The sequence below is a fragment of the Lemur catta genome, chromosome 6, assembly GCF_020740605.2.
Source record: "Lemur catta isolate mLemCat1 chromosome 6, mLemCat1.pri, whole genome shotgun sequence".
Taxonomy (NCBI): Eukaryota; Metazoa; Chordata; class Mammalia; order Primates; family Lemuridae; genus Lemur; species Lemur catta.
Window position 1 is genome coordinate 54,438,462 of NC_059133.1, and position 22,884 is coordinate 54,461,345.

Consider the following 22,884-nt stretch of genomic DNA (forward strand, 5'->3'; position numbering starts at 1 on the left):
CAAACCAGGCCAGGCTGGGGAAACTGAAGCTGAGGATTCCAAGTTTGAGAACTGAATAGATCTCCACTCTCCACACCGTCATTGATCACTAACCCCTGGCTCTAGCACTGACACTACCTTCTGGCACTCATCAATGCTGCGTGATGAGTAGGAAGATCAGGGTGGTAAAGCTGGGCACTGCTTTTCTCCAGCTCAGACAAGCAAAGACAAAAGAGGTACTCAGCCCTCATCCAACCTCCTGCAGCCCAACTTTCAATGCAGGACTGCAGACAGAGGCGGTACACCCAGGCATTTTTCTTTTCTACCTGCTGAGGGCGATCCCAGGCACAGGTGCCTTATAGGTGGTGAGCTTAATTGTCAGGTTTTCATAGAATAACAGGCAAGACTGGAGGATTCCGAGTTTCATGTCCCGATGCTAGAGAGGTTCATCCCCATTCCTGTTACCTTCCTTCCCTCTTCCTTTCCCATCTGAGATACTAATTTGGTCTCTCTTACTTAATCCTGGAATTGCAGGCCCATTTTATGAGCAGTAGAGGTGACTGAGAAGGAGACCCTTCAAATTGCAGTGGAGAGGAGGCTCCCCCCACTCCCTCCTCCTTAAAATCCTGCAGAAGAAGGGGGAAAGAAAACCAAAGCATTCTCTTGTCGCCGCGGCAACCATAAAACCCCCAGCTAAATCCATCTTGTGAGCTCACCGCCCCATTAAGATGCAGGGCCAGGCTCTGCGCCAGCCCAGCCACATTCATTTGTGCGAATAAAGGTGGAGGAGGGGGAGGGGAGCAGGCTCTGGAGGGACGGGGAAATGGCGAGAAGAGGTTATTTACACCACCGTCCTGACCTTCTGGAGCAGCACTGGCTCCGATAAATAACCCGCTCAGCGCCGTTTCAGAGCAGGCGTGGGAGGTGCAGGAAGGGAGCAGGGGCTGGAGGAGAGCCCCCACGCAGGTGCGCGTCTCCGGGTTACTAATGGCTGAGGCGGGAGCCCAGGCAGCTGGCTTTGGGGGTGGTGGGGGAAGAACTCGGTTCCCTGGGACTCCCACTGAGAAAATACCATCCCCACCCCACCCCTGGCGCCAATTTCCAGGCGAGGGGACGGAGAGATGCCAAGGAGGCAAACAGCCCCGTAAATTAGGGATGGGGGGGATTGCTGGAGAGTCTCTGAGGTAGCAGGGAAGAAATATTATAAGATGGGGAATGAGGGGGGCGGCTAGAGGAATAGGGGTAGCTGCCAAAAAGAGAGGAAGAGGAAAAGAAACATCACACAAAGGCAGTTTGGAAAAAGAAATCTGTTTTATTCCTTTTTGCACAGAGCAGTATAGGAGGGTGGCTATCTCCTGGCTCCATACATCTCTTACACAAAGATGCCCCCTTAAGTATGCCCAGTTGTCTACCCCACTTCAGTGTTAAAGAACTGGCAGTTAGTGGGTGGGGTAGAATGCTTAAATCTCAGGAAGGTTAAGACATTTTTGTGGGGAGGAAGTTTTGGGTCCAGGGGAAAGATTAGACACAAGAGTGGGTATTCCATTCTCCATCTTCCTGGGGAAATCCAAATCCCAAAGGTTTTATGAAGAAAGGCGGCACTCTCAGCAACCTAGGGGGTACAGCCCAGACCCACTACTTGGATGTAAGGTTGAGGCAGAGAGAGGACAGGGTTAAGCAGCAGATTGCAGACCCAAGGCAAAGGAGTAAATGCATGTGGGGGAGCCGAGGGAACCAACAGAGCCTAGAGGCCCAAGTCATAAATTCCACTTTCTCCAGTTCTGAGCAGAAACTTTTCTTCCCAAGATTAAAATGGAATTTTAGTCCCAGGGACTGGCTTTGCTCCGGGACACAGAGAGGACGAACCATGCAAAGATCCCATGAGGTAGCCGACCAAGAGATGGACACTCACCACAGCAGTTTTGAAGCTATTTGCCAGCATGAGGATAGAGGAATGAATTTATAAAGTCTATCCAATAAAATTTAAATCACTGTTTCTCTCACTCTGTCCCCTCCCTATAAGCTATTCCCAATCTCTTTTCCAAGGTGGAAGACAGGTCAGTAAGAAGGAATAGGAGAAAATGCTGAGGCCCGTAACGGGGGCTGCGGCTGATACTGGATACATCCCTATTCATCCCCACCCCCACTCATTCTATAAAAAAGAATTCTCTCTCCCTCCCCTTGCTGGACATATGGGCTCTTGGGATGATGGCTGGGCAAAGGCAAAGGCAGGAAAACACTCAGCACATTCTTTCTCCTGCTTTGATCTGAAGTGTAGCTATAGCAAAGAGCACAGAAGTCAAGGAGAAAATAAGGGGGTAGGAGAGCATGGGAGCATGATCCAGCCTAGATAGGAAGAGGGTGCTTCCCCTGCCCTGTATCCAAGCCTGCTGGGAGCTTTACTCCCAGTACTGCAAAGAGTGAGAAGGAATGGGAAGTGTGTAGGGAGTTTAGGGGTTGGGAGGGGACCACCACAGACAGGATGGAGATTTAAGGATCCCTATGATCCCTAAGATGGCCCTGAGAGTATCAGTTGGGGGACTGGATGAGAATTCACAGCAGACGTGGCTTTTTTTTTAGGCGGTTGAGGAGCCAGGAACAGTGAGGTCTTCACCGAAGGAGTGACCACTTGATCTGTTCTTTGGCTGACTGCAGCACCTGCAGAGACAAGGGCAGCATTGAGGGAGGCTTGCTGAGGGTCCATGGTGGGGACGGGGGTTGGGGATCTCCTTCCCCTCACTTGCCTTCCCTTTCCTTAGAAGAATGGGGAATAGAAAATCCTCAAGGGTAGAGGAATGGGAAGAAGCTCTCTAAGGCCCTAGAGGATTTTCAGTTTGGGAAATTCCAAAAAAATTCAAATCTACTGGGGGGCTGAAGAGAGAAGAGGTATACCTGGGAGGAAAGAAAAAAACTGGGGGTTATTAGACATATGTTAAAAAGGCAGGGGGTGGTTACCACATCCAGACGGACTTCTTGGCAAAAATTCCAAGTGGGTGGAAAACAGAACCCCTCCCTTGCCCCCTGCATCAGGTAGACAATCTATCTGCAGTCAAGGTAGCAAGATGGATCTGCAAAAGCTGCATATATTCTGGAATATGCATTTCCAGCTTAGCCCTCATTTGAATAATAAGAGAAAGAGAGAGAGAGCATACCCACATGCACACAGACCATCTGCTTAAGGCAAGCCTCTGCTGAGGAATAAATCACTGAATGAGGCATCAGGCAGGGAGGGTTTGAAGAGTACAGAGCAAAGCTGACAGCCACTGCTCACAAGAAACTGGGAGAGGAGTTGGGAGTGGGGGTAGGGAGTGTCTGGCTATATGAGTCCCAGTTCTCAGGAATAAGAGGGATCGAAGATGTGTCTTCAGTCCTCTAGTCTCATTCAGACCTGGCAGGTAGAGGTGGAATGCTATTCTAGCCTCTTTTTTTTTTTTCCTCACTCTGTTGCCCAGGCTAGAGTGCCGTGGCATCAGCCTAGCTCACAGCAACCTCAAACTCCTGGGCTCGAGCAATCCTCCTGCCTCAGCCTCCCGAGTAGCTGGGACTACAGGCATGTACCACCATGCCCGGCTAATTTTTTTCTATATATATATATATATATATATATATATATATATATATGTTTTTAGCTGTCCGTATAATTTCTTTTCTATTTTTAGTAGAGACGGGGTCTCATTCTTGCTCAGGCTGGTCTTGAACTCCTGAGCTCGAGTGATCCACCTGCCTCGGCCTCCCAGAGTGCTAGGATTACAGGCGTGAGCCACCGCGCCCGGCCTATTCTAGCCTCTTTAGTGACCCAATCCATCTAGAAAGGAAGAAGGGAGAAAGTCATACCTGAGACACAGTCTGCTCCGTGAGGGGGACATCTTCACCCTATGGCACAGAGAGACAAACATTTAGTGTGGGAGAAAGCTAGAGTAAGACCTGATTGGAGTCTGAGTATAGAGAAGAAAAAGGTGATCCTTTAAACTGCAGCAAAGTGCAGATTTGCTAAACTTCTCCGTCCTTTTTAGGGATTAGTACAGCCACAATTTTACTTGGCCAAAGGGACCATGGGCCAGAGGGACCCAAAAAAAGAGTCATTTTATCCATCCTCCATTTTGAAGCAGGAGGACTTCTTAAAAGATTTACTGCATTCCAAGTAATCATCAGGTTATCTGATGCTGCTCTCTCAACTTGGGGGTGGGGGACCCGATTACCTAGTCAGAGAAGACCTTCCCTGAATATCAATATCGCTAGGGAAAGGATGAGGGGGAGCCAGGGGTAGTTTAACAGATCCCGCAAGGCCTGATGGGTAACGACAGCATGTTAATTTGAAGAAATAAACTGCTGCAACAGCAGCCTGAGAAGAGAAAGGGGGAGTTGAGGGGGCCCTCTCTCTTGCCACACAGAGACATATGTTAGAAGAGAAGATTAAACTATGCAAATGGAGCCCACTGCAGTTAAGGGAGAAGATTTCCCATTACCCAGCACTGTCAGCCTTCACTCTGTAGAGGTCAGAGCCAGGACATTCTGTGAACGGAAAGGTTTGCTTTGCTCAGATGTCTCTGCACCCCCACAATTTGCTAGTGGGCTCTCTCTGCAACTACCATTGTCTCCCCAGCAGACTCAGAGACCTATGGTTAACTCAGAGGCCCCTGTCTTTTTTTTTGTTTTTTTTTTTTGAGACAGAGTCTCGCTCTGCTGCCCAGGCTAGAGTGCCATGGCATCAGCCTAGCTCACAGCAACCTCAAACTCCTGGGCTCAAGCGATCCTCTTGCCTCAGCCTCCCGAGTAGCTGGGACTACAGGCATGTACCACCATGCCTGGCTAATTTTTTCTATATATTTTTAGTTGTCCAGATCATTTCTTTCTATTTTGTTAATAGAGACAGGGTCTCGCTCTTGCTCAGGCTGGTCTCAAACTCCTGAGCTCAAGCAATCCGCCCGCCTCAGCCTCCCAGAGTGCTAGGATTACAGGCGTGAGCCACCGCGCCCAGCCAGAGGCCCCTTTCTGATATCACTAACACCAAAGAGGACTGAGCTTCTAGCAAATAAGTACTTTCTGATGGATAGGTATTACCCTCAGTTACATAAGATTTTAAAAGACAAGAAAGGCGCTCCTCTGCCTCAGATGATTGGATCCATCCCCAAAGGGAATAAGCCAACTTCAAGTTCTTTTATAGTTTCAGAACCATGCATATTACAGTCTGTTTTATTTCATCATTCATTCAATATGTATTAAATGTCCACTTTGTGCAAAGATTGTATGAGATGATGCTAGGCACCATGTTAGGGGCAGAAATAAGTTCCTTCTGCTTCCCTTCTTTGGGACAATGAGAAAGGAAGGGAGGAGAAAGCTGTATGTATTTGAAAGGAAAAGAGAAGACTGTATATATTCTGTAAGCCCTGACCCATAGACACATTCAGCAGGTCTGGCTCCGGAGGGTTATTTGTGAATAGAAGGGGGGACGCAAGGAAACACATTCTTGCTTACCCTTAATGCCACCCGGTGTACCACTTGCTGGGGATCACTTTCTAGGATCACTCTACAAAGACAAAGAAGAGATCATTCTTAACTCTGTCCTGAAAGACCAACTTACTGTGGGGACAGGACCTCTGGCCACTCAGCCTGCTTGACTTAAGACAGGGGCAGTTTACCCCACCCCCTCACCCCAGATCCAGGGAGGTCAGAGAACTCACCCTCCATCTACGATTTCATCCACAGCCAAGAAGAGACCCTCCATGTTCTCCAGCAGAGCTCGTTTTTCTACATTTTTCCTGCATCCCCAAGAGAAAAGAAAAACCAGCCTATGTGTGACAGGAATCCCAGGACATTGTCTGAATCAGGGATCCTAAACTAGACCAATAAATGTCTCCACCAACCACACAGACAAAGAAGTAAATAAGCTGAAGAACTTTTTAGCTAATCCACTCTAAACCCCTTCCTACTCTTGTTTGCTGAGTAAGGATCAGGGATTTCTGGAAATTCAAAAAATAGTCAATTCTGACTATTCAATGGTTGATTATCCACAGCTATTATTTCTTTCCTACCTGCCATGAGGCTGTTCATGATATTGCTCATAAACACTGACATCAGTGGGTGGAAAAAGGAAATAAACAGAGCAAAGACTCAATCTGGAGATTGCAAGAAGTGGCAAGGGGTTGAATGCAAACCCTATTTGCACTCAAGCTCTGACAAACCTCCAAAGCATGTTTCTGCTCCCCTCCTCCTCCTCCCTTACCAGCTCTGCTCAGGCCCTGAAAAGAAGCTCAACAAGGGGGCTGGGGAACAGTCAGGGTCTGCATACACCAGCCTCAGATCCGGTGGTTGGTGCATGTGGCCTGTCACATCCGTCAGTTTGACTCTTTCACTAGATTACCCGAAATGAAGTCTATTCATTCTACCTGGCTAAGAAATAAATTATCCTCTTCCTGAGGAAATCTGAGCCATTTGCCCTGCTGATTTTGCAGGCCTGAGAGCGCCTGCTGTTCTGCTCCGGATGGCCGTCTGTACTGGGTTCACTTGGGAGCTGCCGGGGGAATGAAATTCAGAGCCCTGGATGTTTTCAAGAAAAGTATCTTTTTTTTTTTTTTTTTTTTTTTTTGAGACAGAGTGTCACTCTGTTGCCCTGGCTAGAGTGAGTGCCGTGGCATCAGCCTAGCTCACAGCAACCTCAAACTCCTGGGCTTAAGCAATCCTACTGCCTCAGCCTCCCAAGTAGCTGGGACTACAGGCAAGCGCCACCATGCCCGGCTAAATTTTTCTATATATATTTTAGTTGGCCAGCTAATTTCTTTCTATTTTTAGTAGAGACGGGAGTCTCACTCTTGCTCAGGCTGGTCTCGAACTCCTGACCTCGAGCGACCCACCCGCCTTGGCCTCCCAGAGTGCTAGGATTACAGGCGTGAGCCACCGCACCCAGCCAGGAAAAGTATCTTGTATTTATTCTATTGCCCATCTACATGGAGACCAGAGGGCTAGTGGGTAGGTGGAAAGGGAGGAGGGCAAATGGCACATTGTTCTATTCTATAAAAAGGAAAAACTCGGGGCTAAAACTGAAAATTTCGAGTGCTGCTTTCATTCCCAAGGTACCGATGCTTCATCTGGGATACTTTTTCTGCTTGCCCTTTCCCTATTTCTAATGTAAAGAATGGAGCCCAGGAAAACACCTTGAGGGTGCTGAGAACTTTGACAGAGCCACAGGGGATTACAAGAGTAGACACGGAGGTGAAGATTCTGCTCCCTCCTAATCCCCTTCCTTAGTAAGAGATGTATATGGGAAGGACATGCTCTCTATCCAATCCTCCCTATCAGCATGAATTACTCTGAAATAATAAGCCCAACTTCTTAAACTACATCAACTCCCTGGAGCCTCTGCCAATCCCCCACAAATCCCTGGGCCTGAAGAATAGTTACTTTCTCTCCCAAACCGATGTCAAGAATGGCCTGCTCACCTCAGCATCTGGCTCAGTGAGTCGAAGAGACAGTTCAGAACAGCCATAAGCATCAGCTGTTGGTAGACAGAAGGATAAAGTTCAATGCCCTGAAAGCTCTATCTAAAAACAAAACCCTTTAATTCATTAAGCCTCAAAAGACACAGGCTTTCACAAAGGACAAAAAACATAAGGTGGAAGTGAGAGCACACAGGAAGAGGACCTGTGATTTCTCACAGAAATAAATTCTGCTATATGATCCTACAATTTGACATCTCTTTTAGCCAAAAGTTCAAACAGACCTTTGCTGTCATAGTCCTCTACATGTCTTTACCAACTGCATATGTGTTACCTGATGTCTCAGGGTAGAGAAATCATTAACCAAGCAATAACTGAGGTCAGAGGAAGGCTGCAGAGTTAGTGGAAAGGGCATGAGATTTTGAGTCAGATAGATCTGGGCTTGAATCCCAGCCGAGCCATTTTCTACATGTGTGACCCTGAGAAAGTTATTAGGTTGAACCACATGAAACTGCCACTTTTGTAGTTTTACAATTGTCAAATACAAGTAATTTTATACGGTTCTTCATGGTTTGGTTTCCTCATCTGTAAAACAAAGGCACTAATGTTCTTCTACAATTCATAGAAATGTGCAAAGTTGAAATAACAATGCATTTTAAGCCAGGCAGGTGCCAGTAATTCCAGCTACTTGGGAGGCTGAGGTGTAGTTAGGTAGGTAGTTAGAGACAAGCCTGCACAACACAGCCAGACACTCCCTCCCCACCTGCCTCTTAAAACAAACAAACAAATGTATTTTACAAAGCACTTATAGCAATAATAGGAGCTCAGTAAGAGTTGATTCTCTCACACGTTTACTTCTGCCTCAAATGACCTGGGGGCTTATTTTTACTTATTTACTCTCCTAGAAGTTGCTACCTGAGGCAAATAGCTTTTCCTGCATATAGGAAGCAAGTTAGGACTATACCCACAGTCTTCTCAAGTGACCCATTCAGAAGTATGGCTTCAACATGACCCCAGGGTGTTGGCTAACTGACCCAAACTCAGGTATGGACCCTTCATAGCAGGAGCAAGTATTCCCTGCTCCCATCCCGCAACCTTGACCATGCCTTAGAAATCTATCTTAAAAAACACTATACTATCTGGGGAAGGGATATTAATGTATATATGGAGTTTACCACACGGAGATAAAAGATAGATCTGAGAAAACGTCCTTTCTAGGCTGATTCATTTGCTGGCCCATGTTTGTGAAGCAGAGAATGTGGCTCTACCAGGCCCCCAAACCAGTGGCTATGTACTGCCAGTGGTTTAGGAAGTAGAATCAGACATAGCAAAGAGGGGTGGGGATTCTCACCTCATTTTCATAGGAGCTGCCAATCACATAGAAATAGAGATCAATACTGCTTTTGTATACCACTGTCAGGCCTTCCAAGAGAGCAATTTCACCTGGTGGGGAGGGGAAAAAAGGTGGAAACAGTGGGTGGCCTGAAATAAGGATGCAGGATAGAAGGAGTTACCACGAACTCCTGGTATCCAGCTGTTTTGGGCTGAGGTAAGGCAGATTGTAATAACCTACTGAGGTTGATCTGTTCTTTTTGGGTAGTAGCAGGAAGAGAGAAGTATAAACTTGGGGGAGTCTAAATGTATCTTCTCCACTAAGCACCCCCTCCCCTCCTCCTGCCCACTACACTTATTTCCCTCCTTGTATATGAGACAGGATACTAGTCGATCCTTCGGAGGTGAAAATGCAGAGCGGTCACCTTTACAGACTTCCATTTACCTGCCCTAATGGATGCGGTACAATAAGCAGAGCTGCAGTTAAATTTGTCAAGTGAGGCTCATAAATCCAGGGACTAGACAGGTAGCTAACAGCCAACCTTCCAGCACGGTATTCCCGCGTGAGGTACACTCACCTCCCCATTACATTTCTGAAGAGTTTATTATATGAGGGGAGGAGGAAAAAAAGAGAAAAAGGAGGGAGAGTCATTTTATCCTTTCTGCAAAGTCCTGCAGCCACCCTCTTCCCACCACATGGTTCCCCCCAACACAGGGAGTAGTGAAAGGAAAATGACCTACTGTCAGTCCGATGGGTCTTGTTGAAAATGTTCTTCTCAAATGCCTTTTGCTCCTTGACACTGGGGTAGGTGTCATCATAGTACTGGTCAGAGGGAAAGCAGACAGGGTTAGGTCATTAGAGCTGGAAGCCCAGAATGATTAGTGACTATGTTTTACACCAGGATCTCAGATTTCTCTCCTTCAAGGCATGGGGCAAGGGAGAAATATTGACATGGAGGAGGAAGGATTACAGAGGCAGGGAATGGACAGTGAATAATCAAATTAAAAAATAAAAACTAAAGACCCTGCTGTAAGCAATCCCACCTCACATTTCTAAGACTATCTGAGGGGAGAGGCCTACAGCCCTATGCCAAGGCTCTGCTCCTGTCTGCATTCTAGAAGAGTGCTCCTAAGACCATTCTCATCAAGTGCTTCCTAGGAGCTACCCCATGTCATGGAGCAGTGCCAGAGAATACTCAAAACACCAGAAGCAGAGAACACTTCCTTTAGGCCCTCCCTCAACTGTACGAAGCTGAGGAATGGGGAAAGGCTGCAAAAACCTCCACCACAGAAAGGCAAACCCTGCCCTATTGTCTTTTATACCTTAGCTTTCTTTTCTGCAAACTAAAAGAACCAGGAGGCAACCTAGCACATCACTTAGCCCACTCTCAGGCTCTCCCTGGCAAGGGGGCGGAGATGCTGGCTGCTAAATCGCTCTGCTCTTTAGGGGCTAATCCGTCGCAGTCAGCTGAAGACCTATGACAGGTCTGGCATTTAGTAACTGGATAACTGTTTCAAAAGGTGTCCTGCATAGTTACATCCAATTACAGGAAGGAACAGCTGGTGAATTCTAAACTAATCTCTACCTGCTGATTGATTTATGCTATGCTCGCCCGGAGTTAATACACCAGGGACAGAAGAAATTTCTACAGGAGGGGGAGAATATGGAGGGAAAGGAGAGTGCTGTCCTTTCCTCTCTCTTTCAATAGATCCAAAGTTGGAAACATCACCCTGGGAAACAAGCTTGATGATAACTGTAGACCTAGGATTGGAACCCTGTAACTGCAAGAGAATACCCTGGAAATACCCAGGCAGGTTGACAAGGTAGAAGGGAAGGGGACAGGAGTGACGGACATGGGCAGGCTGCCTGTGATGTCTAGATACGGCTTTGTTAGGAACCAAGGTTCCAAAGCTTTTCCTATCCTAATGCTGATTTTAAAAAAGGAGGTCAAAGTCTGAGGACAGCAAGTAGGCAAGCAGGGCAACTAAAGGGCAGAAGAAAACTTAGGTTTTATCTGGAGTAGTCAAGGCAAGATGGAAAAATTCTCAAAATTATACTATCAAGGAATGTGAGTTAATATGATCAGTTCCAAGATTCAAATCTCAGAATAAGTCTTTGTCCTGCTCCTAAACTAATTTCAAAGGGAATCTCACCTTGGCAAAAAGTCGATCTCCATCATTGTCCAGAATCAGGATGGCTTTGACAGTATACAGGGAGGGTTCCTGAAGAGATATGAACATACCTTCAGTCCTGAAGGGTCCCACTACCAGACACCTGGCAAACCAGACACCTTCCCTTCAACCCACTGGGCTACAAGGCATACAGAGGTGCCTCTATATGTCCCCCACCCCAACATGGTTAGATTTTGACATATCCCATTGACAGTGATCAAGTGCTAAGTAAACTGAATTGAAGGAGAGAGCATTTCAACAAAAGACTACAAAGCAGCATCAGAGAAACAATTTCTCTGATTCACAGGGAGTTTAATCAAGATAGGTCATGCTGTTATTATAGTACAGTTATTTTCCAAATTAACCTCCTTCCTTGGTCTCCCATGCACAGGTGGGTATGGAATGTGATCAGATTAATTAATAGGCACTGCACAAGGCCATTTGAAAATAGGGTTGAATGCCCTAGTATATTTGGAAGTTTCTGCAGTCCCAATGCAGTAGCAATGCAGAGGCATAAAGCAAGCCTTCTCTAAACCACCCACACACTGAGCAGAGGGAAATGAGTGTACGGAGCACACCCAGTCCTGAATGCAGCCTAGTAAGACAGCTATCTTCCAAAACCTCTCCTATGATCTCCAATTCCTTCATTATACCCTAATCACTACTACTTAACTTCCTAGGACATAAACTAACCTGAATTACACCTGTAATCCTAGCACTCTGGGAGGCTGAGGCAAGAGGATCACTTGAGCCCAGGGGTTTGAGGTTGCAGTGAGCTACGATGATGCCACTGCACCCTACCCAGGGTGACAGAGCAAGACTCTGTCTCAAAAAAAAAAAAAAAAAAAAAAAGAATCAAATTGAGGATATTGGCTCTTGAAAAGGAATCTCGGCCTCAGTCTTAATGGTAACACTCAACTCCCTTTTTGAACTGCAAGCTTATCACTTTGCAAAAGCTGTGGGGGTCTGGTGTGCTCTCTCCTCTATCACTGCAACTTCTAGAAAACCAGCAGGAGAGGAAAAACTGGAAGGGAGAGGAGACATTGATATGGGTATGGAAGGTGTTTGCAGCTTCACATTCCCTGACTTTTTTTTTTTTTTTAACAGAGTCTCACTCTGTTGCCTAGGCTGGAATACAGTGGTGTGGTCATAGCTCACTGCAACATTAAACTCCTGGGCTCATAGAATCCCACCTGCCTCAGCCTCCCCAGTAGCTGGGACTACAGGCATGTGCCACCATGCCCAGCTAATTTTTTTTCTTTCTTTTTTCTTTTTTTTTTGTAGAGAGGAGGTCTCTATGTTGTTATCCAGGCTGGTCTTGAACTCCTGGCCTCAAGTAGCCCTCCCTCCTGGGCCTCACAAAGTGCTGGATTACAGGCATGAGCCACCATGCCCAGCCTATTCCTTGACTTTCTAATCGACATTACTTACCATTGATCTCCCTTGTGCTATGAGACAAGGTTGTTGCCTTTGCTACCTCTTTCCTGGCCTTCCTTAGGAAACCCACAGTCCTGACAGGGGCCAAACACAAAAGCATGTGTTTAACAAAGATTCAAGAGTGAGAAGGAAAGAATCAGTGCCAGGGATCCAGAAACTGCAGCCTCTACAAAGGTAAATTGTTTCATGAGGCTCCAGGTTTATCATTTCATTCAAAGAACCAACCTAGCTGGGGGAGGGGAGGATTAAAAATGGGAGTAAAAGGAGCACTTTCCCCACCATTTGAATTCTTGAGGACTGTAATTTTTATGTTCTGTTCACTGATTTATCCCACCAATCCAGAAAAATGCCTGATATATACTAAACTCTCAATATTTGTTGAATAATTGAGAGAATAAAGGAAATTTGAGAACAAAGTAAAATTTTCTTGATGCAGTAAGCATCTAGGGGGACTTTTTATAATTAGACTTCCACATGTAAATGTATTAAACGGATTTTCTGGTGTGGCCAGTTTGAGTGATATTACTACCAATCTTATCTCTCCTCTGATAAATACTCCTAAGGGATGCCCATCCTATAAACATTATACTCTGGAATAAACAAGGCAGGAGGAACTCTTCTCTCAAACTAAAGAACTCTGCTGTCTAGTAGAGGGAAGTCCTCTACAGTCTAATCTAGAAGGTCACAAACAGAAGCAGCTCTCCCAACTCCTAATTCCTCACAGACAGATCTTCCCATTAAGCAGGTTCAGTTCTATAGTAACTTGGGTCTTCAATTTACCAAAAGGGAGACATCAATGGGAATGAGTTTCCGTAATGGAAGAAGAGAAGTCTAAAGGGAAGGAAATTTAGAAGAAATCATTTTTCCCACTTTTCCCCTAGAAATTGTTGGCTTGTTCCTCTATCCACATTCACAACAACCTTAGAGAGCTGCCCATTAGTTTAAACTGGGCATTACTCTGGCATAGGAAAGTGGTTCTTGCAGTCATAGAGTCTGGCATCCACAGAACCCAAAGAAAAGAAAAGCCCTAATGGCCACCAGCCAACTGGGAGAGTCAGACAATGTCCTTTGTGGCCAACAGGGTATGAATGCCTAAAACAACCACACTGGCAAGGAGAGAAAGACATCCCTGGGTTCTGCTCCTGGCTTTTTTCACTGGCTTCATAGAAGATGTTATCAAAGAATCCTCCAAAATAGAAATACTGGATCTTCCTGGGAAGAATAAAAGACAGGCTAAGGAAGGCAAGGAGAAAGACCAGATTTGACTTATTAGAGCTCTGAGAGGGGAAAGAAGGCATTGCAGAAAAGGCTGCTCATTTCAAACTTCCAAAGGAAGAACGACACTAAATAAAGCTGAGAATTTAGGCAAGAGTTTAAATGCTGCCTTAATTCTCCACTCTGCTACAGCTAGAGCCAGCAGCTTCTCCTTTACTTCTCCTGCCACCTCCTGACTGCAGCTGGTTCCACTTCAGCCTGGGGCCCTTACCTCTCAGGAGTGGGGAGGGCTAGGAGTTCTCCTCATGCCATAAAACCAGCCAGTTTAAAGGCCCCAGAAGCCATTACTGATAATGTAATTTCATTTTAAGTTTTTGCAAAGGGCAAGTTTATAAATAACTCCCAGCTACTGAGAAATGGGTTTCCTGGACAATGGACAAGGCTTGACCTTGTAACACATTAAATGCTGATTGTTGAGAAAGATCCTATAAGCTTAGGGCCATATTCAAAGGATTTAAAAGGTCTATTCTTCCCTCCCACTCCCAAAATGGGTAGCTGCTAGAAAGCTTTCGAGACAAAGTTCTGTGATGCACTGACTTTCAGAGAGCCACAGCCTGAGTGTATAACAGAACTTCACCTCAAATGCTAATGGTGCCTGGAAATGAGGTATAGACAGATTGGTTTGTGGGAGGTTGGGTGGCTTAGACAGATTTTCATGTATGTTTTTATTATCAAGAAAACTAGAATACTCTCTTCAGGACAAGGAAAACACTATCAAATAAGCAACCAGACTGCTGAAAATGAGTCTTTGATATCAGAGGCTTCTGAAGCCTGATGAAAAACATCAATATTTCCCAGAACCACCTCCCCAGCGCACAGAAGACTGGAGGCAGAGTCATTCCCAGTGCTGCCCCCTGTGGGCCTTCTGGGTGACCTGCAGCTTCCTCAGGATTGCAGTCATTAGCAAAAATACTTAAGAAGGAAGCTCTGGATAAAAGGTCTCTATTTGTGTGTCTTATAAGACAAACTAGTAGATGGTATTCCACGGTGTGTATATAAATAAATAAATAAATGACAAACTAGTAGAGATGGGCTCTGAAAAACCACTGAATTAAGTCTATTCACAATGTGTACAGTAAGAGAACACTAGGATAAAATCTTGATAAGCCACCAAAAGTTTGAGGCAAGAGTGTTTGGAGCAGGTAGACAGTATATTTAAGAGCTAGATTAATTATCTGATTCATTTAGGGGAGAAAGAAACCCAAGGAGCCTTCATGGATTTAGAGGATGCTATCCACAGAGCTGAAAGATCACAAGTAAGAATCTGGCTAAGATTCCTGGAAAGTTCGTCATTCCCTAATTAAAAAGAAATCTTTAGAGCCATACCAAAAGGGGGCACCCTGACTTGGCAATAGGTCTTGACCAATTAAAAACTGTAACAAGATGCTCTTCTCTCATCCTATTTATAAAATAAAACCAAGACAGCAAAAACTAGAAGGAGAAATTCCTAGATACCATTTCCAGCTCCACGTGGCTCAGCAGGTATTTTGCTCTCTGACTCTGTGCCAACTTTTTTAAATTTAAAAGCTCCTCTGGGGTTAAGGGCTCCAATTTGCCAGCCACAAACCTATGGACTTCAGATGAAACGAATTAGCTAAGGGCTTGGACAGGGAAGAGCAGTTTTCACATACCCAGCTTAGATTCAAGAAGCACAGCTCAGAAAAAAATAGGAGCCACAGGTAGCATAAAACATTACTCAGCAGACACGAGACCAAATATTATTTATAAAGAGGAAACTGAACACGTGTATTAGGAAGAACTGATGGCAGAAAGAGACACCTAAAAAGAATCTTCCTACCTGACACAGATACAAAGCGTGGAAAGCACAGTCACCAAGAGTTCTAACAGTACAGGAGAAAATGTCTTGAAACTCCCACAACCCTTATATCTGGATCAGCCGTTAACTCAAGTTCTCCCTTTTTTAGCTTCTTCATAGGAGAAATGAGGCTTGACCTAGATCAGTTAAGGGTAATACCTTTTTTGAGTTACAGGAGACCTCTTTGATGACATGATGAAATCTATGGACCTTGTTCCCAGTAAAATGCACAAATTTTTAGGATTTCAAGGATTCATAGACTCAGGTTTAGAATTAAATGAGATTCTCTCTGAAGATAATAATATGGTGTGGAGGGTGGAGGAAAAAAGGGGGAAATGAGTGATACTTTTGTAAATCACCCCTCTCCTCTGCCTGGCACGCAGTAATGACTTCAATAAATGTGTGTGTGGCATTCATAAATTAATAAATATGATTGAGAAACCAAAACCAGCAGGGTAAGTAAAGGTCAGCACCACACCCTTCCAGCATTCAATGGCTGAATTTAGTGACTGTGAAATGGGCAGGACAAAGATAACCAAGCCCCATGTTCTTCAAAAATGCAAAGTCTCAGGTCCTTTCTTAAAATTCAGAAAGCCTGTCTGCTGCAGAATTTGTTGCCCAGGGGTCACACAGCCCCTAATTCTTTTTTCTTTCTTTTTTTAAAATCAATTAATTATTTTTTTGCAGGGGGGCATCTCACTCTGTTGCCCAGGCTGGAGTGCAGTGGTGCCATCATAACTCACTGCAGCCTTGAACTCCTGGGCTCCAGTGATCCTCCTGCCTTAGCCTCCCAAGTAGCTGGAATCACAGGCCACACCACCATGCCCAGCCAATTTCTAGATTTATTTTAGAGACAGGGTCTTGCTACATTGCCCAGGCTGGTCTCTCAAATTCCTGGCCTCAAATAATCCTCCCACCTTGGCTTCTCAAAGTGCTGGAATTAAAGACATGAGCCACCACACCAGGCTTCTAATTCTTCAACTATCATGGAAGTGAAGAATCACAAATGAGGGGCAAAACAGCATTGCCAGTAAGAGAGATGTATTAGACTGTACTCCACACCTGAGGCCTGTGAACAACATTAGAACTTCCTGCCTTCCCAGTTTAATCCGGGAGTCCCCACTTAAATATCACTCAGAAAAGGAAAAAATCAAATGGAACTAGATCCATTTCTGATGCATCCTTGGTCATGATTTGTATCATGATTTATCCCTCTGCCCTCCCAACATCTACTCCTGAAAACAAAAAACTAGTCTTTGAAAGACTGAATTGACAGCCTCTATGTTATTTTCAGTCTATTTATGCCCCCAAATCAACCCTGAGGAAGAATTGCTCTCTTCTCTGGTTTCAGTCTCCCTGTAAAACTACACAATAGAAAAAGTGCTTAGAGAAAATTGGGTGTCAGAGTTATACAAGCCAATTGGCTGTGGATGGGGATATCTGCACTGATAGTAAGAAAATAAAAAAGCCAAATGAGACAGGCTTCATCTGCAGCATATATATAACTTAGGTTATACAACAGAAAGGGCCTCCTGAAGAGACGGGGTGGTCAAATACTACCAGAGATGACACAGGCTAGGGAATCTAAGACTAGGAGAGATCCCTCTAATAATCTGATATGAGAGAAAACCTGTTCAGCCCAGAAACAGGGAAGGCAGAATGTGAGAAGGTGCTTCCCAGTATGAGCATCTTATAATGTGCATGGACTCAGCCTCCCAATCCATCTTCATCAGCTGCCCTGTGGGCACTCTGTCTTCCCTCTTCCTAATTCTTTCAGCACAAGTCAGTAAGTAGGTACTGATTCTTTATTCCTTTTCCATCTTTTATTTGCCTTCTCTAGTTCCCCTTTCCACAACTTGTTTTCTTGTCGATCTTCTGACTCTAACCAAGTCCCCTCAATGGAGTGAAATAAAAAACAGTAGCAAGTATCCAGATGAAAAAGACCCTAAACCTGCCACCAGGCTCCCTCAAATATCTGGGTAATTGCACTCATCCTCTGCCTCCCAGGGCAGACCTGGCTTCTCAAGGGTTTGGTTTTCTTCACGTGGAGGCCCCCTCCTCCTCTTTTGGCCATGTGACAGCTCCCCTAGACCTTTGATATAATTTATATCTTGCCAGGGACCAACTCTTTCCCACCACTGTGAAGGAGAGGGAAAAAATATATATAAATACGTCGGAAATCTATAACAAGGTCTTCTTGGAGGGCAAGACATGGGGAGAGTTAGAAGCAGCATCAATTGCTCTTTGGGGGTTTTAGTTCAAGCCGAGGTCTGCTTCCAGCAATCAACCATTAAAACAAGCCGGCCAGAGTAACAGCACAGTTTATTCTGATCATTTAATTTGAAGTGTCAATAAATTAAACTTCAATCAATTAAACTAGGTGTGCAATAACCCAGATGGACACCCCGACACCAACATAATCACAATAAAAATTTTTATGGCTGCCAGGGACCTCACCGGGGGCAGTGCTGGCACTGCTCACGCCCTAGCTGAGAAATATATCTCCACAGCACAGGAATGAGGAGATTGCTTCTCCTAACGAAATGGAGGGGCCAGACACCAGCAAGGACGCAGCTGGGAGAGGGGCACAGGGGACTGCCAGGAACGAGATGGGAGTGCTTTGGGGGCTTAATGTAATTGATACCTTTGCCCAGAGCAGGGGGAGGGGGCATTTAGGCCAAGTACCTCTACTGTTAGTGCCAAAGGAATTTAACAAAAGCCCCATTAAGATGATTCAGGAAGCGAAGGCCATGGAGCCAAATCAGCCTTTAAGAGTCATTGATGTATTCTGCAGTTTCTTCCTCCATATATACTCATACCCTCGTGTACTTTGGATGGCCTTATTTTCAAATGAGGCTTAGCATTCAGGATTTGGTCATTGTTGCACGATAAACGATTAAGGGGAGAAAAAGCACAGAATTAGAAGACTAGTCTGTAAAGCAGTGGAACAGCACTCAGAAGGTGAATCCATAGAGGATTTGAAAAAATGAAACCTATGAAGAAAGACTTAGGGATCTAGACTGCTAGAGTAATTCAGCTTTGAGGGGAAAAAAGTAAAGGAGGAAAGGAGGAAGGGGATAAGTCATTATCTTTAAGATTCCATAGGTTATTAATGGAGAATAGTGACCTGCAGAGATCCCTCTGCATTCACAACTCAAAAAGGGAGAACTAGCAGAAAGAGCAGGAGAGAGGAGGCTGAGTCAAAAGATGAAGGTTGAGAGCATTATTTTTAAGCCCTGGGAATGCAAGAGTCAAAAAGGTCTCTTTCTTTAGAGACTACAAGGAGACCTGAGAAAGAGATGAATCAGTTTGAAAGCTAGGCCTGGATTACATAATTCAAGAAGGAAACGTGACCCATTATAAGGTACTTAAATGAAGGACCTATTGTTATTTACAAATTCCACAACCCATGCAAACTTTGATCCATGGTTCTTCCTGATCCCCTCTTGATCCCCTTTAGCTTACCCTTCCCTTTTTCTCAACATCCTGTAGCTGTGTGCCTTGTAGAGGTGAGGATAGAAAAATATACTTTAATCATATTGCCCCCAAAGTCCAGCCAAACAAGGAAAAAAGGGAAGCCTAAACGAACTTTAGAAGGAGTCTGCCTCTCTAAGGAGTGGCTTGTTAAACACTATCCAGGCACAGTGAACTCTCTAGCTCAGTAGAGATATAAGGTGAGATGCAGGGATTCCTCATACTCTTCATAATGAAGATTAGAGACGTAAGAATCAGGAGATATTGTTGAGTAGACAGAAGAGGGGATGAGACAACAAGGAGCAGTGAAGAAAGGTGATCGTGAATCAGATGGAGCTAAATTTTGTGGGCCAGTATGTGTGGGCAGCAAGAAAAGAAATAGAAATTTAGGAAATATCCCCTGATTCTCAGCTAAGGTTCCTGAACCACTGAATATAGAAAATTATTTAAATTACTATTTTCTGACTTCTCCCAAGGATGGTACAAAACTAGTGCCACTGTGGATACAGAGAAGTTGATTCATTACATACAATGAATGCCTTAGGATTTATTTCTCTCACGAAACTCCAGATGAAAAAGGTTGGAATGATGGGAAAGTGATACATATTCTTAATTGGGGGCTCAAAATAAATCAAAATTGCAAAAAGGAAAAAAAAATTTTGGAAAGAGTTGACAAAGATGAAGGAGGATACTAGTTTACTATCCCAAGAACCCTGGAGACCAGCACAAGAATTGATACCTGTTGGTGCTTTGTCCCCAACATATAACTGATGCTTGAAAGGATAATTTTGAATATTAAAGAGGTGGAAAGACCATGATGAGAGAACCTACAGTAACATCAGAGAGAGACTTGGTCTGGAAGAATGAGGAAATCAAAATCTAATCACAGTTTTTACATTGTATGTCCTTGAACGAGCCCTTTTGCCCATACCTTGGTTTCCCCTAACTCCATTACATAGGCTCCTCATGACAAAGCATCAGTGTGGTTTTTAAAGCAAAGTTCAGGGGTATCTGACCGAGTTAGCAGGGATCTGTGAATGCAGCATCTTAGGCACAAAGTGAAGGAATAAGGAAGAAGCAGGCTGAAATAGACTTCACTGAGGAAGCAAAGACAAGAAAACTAAGAGAAAAGAAAATGTGGGAGAGACTTTCACATATAACTCTCCCAACTCACCACTACACACAGACCCATTGTTAAAAGGGCTCCGCAAGTATCATCTTCCTCATTCCTTTATCTCTAAGCGGGCTCCCTTATAAACATAAGGGAACAGTCTAAAACTTCCGAAGAAAGCAATTCCCTAAAATACATCCTAGTCTGCTACTTAATTAAGAATACTTGTTAACTGCCTGACATACAAAATATTAAAACTACTCAGATTTTAAGCTTTTTACCTAGACTTGACCAACCCATATTATGAGAAGGAATTATCTCTGACAGTTTGAAAGGGTAATTAAAACCTGTTATTCTCTTTTACCTGACGAAGATCTGGATGTGTACACACATGAGATCTGAAGGAAAATAAAAGACAAGAAACCTTTGAAAAGAGGCCTAGGACTCAACTCCCTTAACGAAGGAGGCTGGGAGCTAAATTCCTACACTACACACACACACACACACACACACACACACACACACACGCACACACACACACACACACTTCTCCAAATTACAAAACAGGGCACTTCTGAGAGAAATGCGCTGGTCCAGCGCTAAAGAGGTGTAATAAGTATTTTGTTTGAACAAGCAAAAAAGGATCATATGGACAAGAGAATTAATACACCTCGCTAGCCACCACCCTTCTCTTGTAACCAAAGAGGGAGAAATGAGCATCCTAGATCCTACAATAAGAATTCCTAAAGTCTAAATGGAGAGGGAAAAGGAGAACAGAATAAGGAGTCTGGAAAAACATTCCACAAATTCATGCTAACTCTATTAGGCATTCCAGAACTTTGATCGAATACTGATTCTTTACCATGACAAACCTATACAACAGAATTAACAAGAAACCGAAGTAAAGAGAAAACAATTTTTTGCAGGAATATGACAGAGTATTATCAAAGGAGAGAGTCAAACTCTGAAAACCATCAGGAAGCGCCTGTGATGACAAAACACCTGTATTCTGCTCTTACAATTTAGGGCGAGTTTGGAGGTTTGAGGAAATTCAAATCAGGATATCATCCACAATGATAAAAATAAGGGGTAACCTGAAGGACTCCAATCCAGTAGGCTTATGATCCTATGTATTCTAAGGACTCCATGTGCTCCCTCCAACTTTCCACCAACTCTATCCTCTCTCTGCGGCAGGGCTTCCTACTCTAAACCGAGGCTTTAGCTCCTGCACTAGGCCACACACTTATTCCAGGGACCAGCAGAACCTTCAATTCCCGAGGATTGCCCAGAACACCCTTTCCCCCCATCTCAGTCGGGCTGCACCCCTGACTCTCGGCCCTTCTGGACACCGCAGCATCTCCGCTGCCCCTCCGGATCCTACCAAAATCAGCGCCTCCATCTTGCCCCGCAGCTGGTGCCGACGTGGAGCCGCAAAAGCAACGCCTCCGCTGATTGGCTCTACGTCCTCGTTAGTCCCCGCCCAGGATAAGGATCATTGGATAAGGATAAGCCAGCCATTGCTCTGTTGACCAATCATTGTACTAGCTTGCTTAGCGGAAGCAAGATGTCCAGCCAGAAGGCTCAGGTACTTGATTGTCAGCCTGAACCCTCAATAAAACGCCAAAACCTCACGACTGACTTGGGTGGGAGGGTCAGTGGGGCGGGGGTTGTTTCCATGGGGAACAGAGGAAGCGATTGTTAATTTTCAATTGGTAGGGCCAAGGGCACGTGATATTAGAGGGCTGATTTAGCGACTTTAATCCGCACTCCCTTTAGGGGGCGCTATGTCTCCTTAGCCTTTAACACTGGCCTCTCCTGACCGAATCATACCCTAATCCCTAGTCCCAGCGCCCCTATTAGGTCCATGATATCGGTAGTTGCTGAGGCAAACACGCCTATCTCTCCCTTCAGGCTTGCTCAAGTCACTTCAGCATCCTCACAGAAAGTCTGCACAATACAGTACAGCCAAGAGCTGTCCAACATGTTAACTAGGTAAACCAAGGTCACCAGGAATTGATTGTCACAATAACAATCTCCCCAAGGTGGAGTCCCAGGATTTGCTGGGCCCAGGGAAGGATGAGAAGCCAGTGAGTTTCTAAAAGCAGCTTTTCTTTTCTTCTTCTTATTTTTTGAGAAAGAGTCTCGCTCTGTTGCCCAGGCTAGAGTGCCGTGGCATCAGCCTGGGTCACAGCAACCTCAAAGTCCTGGGCTCAAGCAATTCTTCTGCCTCAGCCTCCCAAGGAGCTGGGACTACAGGCATGCGCCACCATGCCCGGCTACATTTTTCTGTATATGTTTTTTTAGTTGTCCAGCTAATTTCTTTCCATTTTTAGTAGAGACGGGGTCTCGCTCTTGCTCAGGCTGGTCTCGAACTCCTGAGCCCAAAGGATCCTCCCGCCTCGGCCTCCCAGAGTGCTAGGATTACAGGCGTGAGCCACTGCGCCTGGTCAGCAGCTTTTCTTTGACTCAACATGGAATAGGATGTTAGAGCTTTTCGGATCAGAGAGGAGAGTAAGAGGGGCAAAGGGGTAAAAGGATTAGAATAAGGGAGGGTATAGGGAATAGGTTCTGCGGTTTTTCGGTAGGGACAAGCCGTTGCAAAATAAGAAGAGAAGTTTCTCTTCTGAATTTTCTTGTAAAAAAAAATTTTTTTTTAAAAAGAGAAGTTTACTGAATGCAGGGATTTCACAATAGGAAAGGGTTTTGATGAAGTTTAGCTTTCCCCTACCCCTCGGTTCCTTGGTCCTTGGACCCACCTTAGGTCAGGGACACCTATTGCCTTAATTATCCTAAGGAGATTTCCACACACACACCTCTCCCTCTGACAATTGTGTCTTTAGGAGCTCTCCAAGAGA

At 44.9% G+C, this 22,884-nt stretch overlaps 1 protein-coding gene across 1 annotated transcript; it reads right to left on the reverse strand.

Annotated features, from left to right (window-relative positions):
• Window positions 1-1,271: 1,271 nt before the first annotated feature.
• COPZ1 (COPI coat complex subunit zeta 1) lies at window positions 1,272-21,496 on the reverse strand. Its single transcript, XM_045553797.1, has 9 exons — window positions 21,411-21,496; window positions 10,899-10,967; window positions 9,486-9,567; window positions 8,764-8,855; window positions 7,416-7,471; window positions 5,661-5,738; window positions 5,455-5,506; window positions 3,814-3,852; window positions 1,272-2,637 (listed from the first exon to the last, which is right to left on the reverse strand). The coding sequence occupies exons 1-9, from the start codon at window positions 21,426-21,428 to the stop codon at window positions 2,590-2,592; spliced, it is 534 nt and encodes a 177-aa protein (XP_045409753.1). The 5' UTR covers window positions 21,429-21,496; the 3' UTR covers window positions 1,272-2,589.
• Between the last annotated feature and the right edge of the window lie 1,388 nt (window positions 21,497-22,884).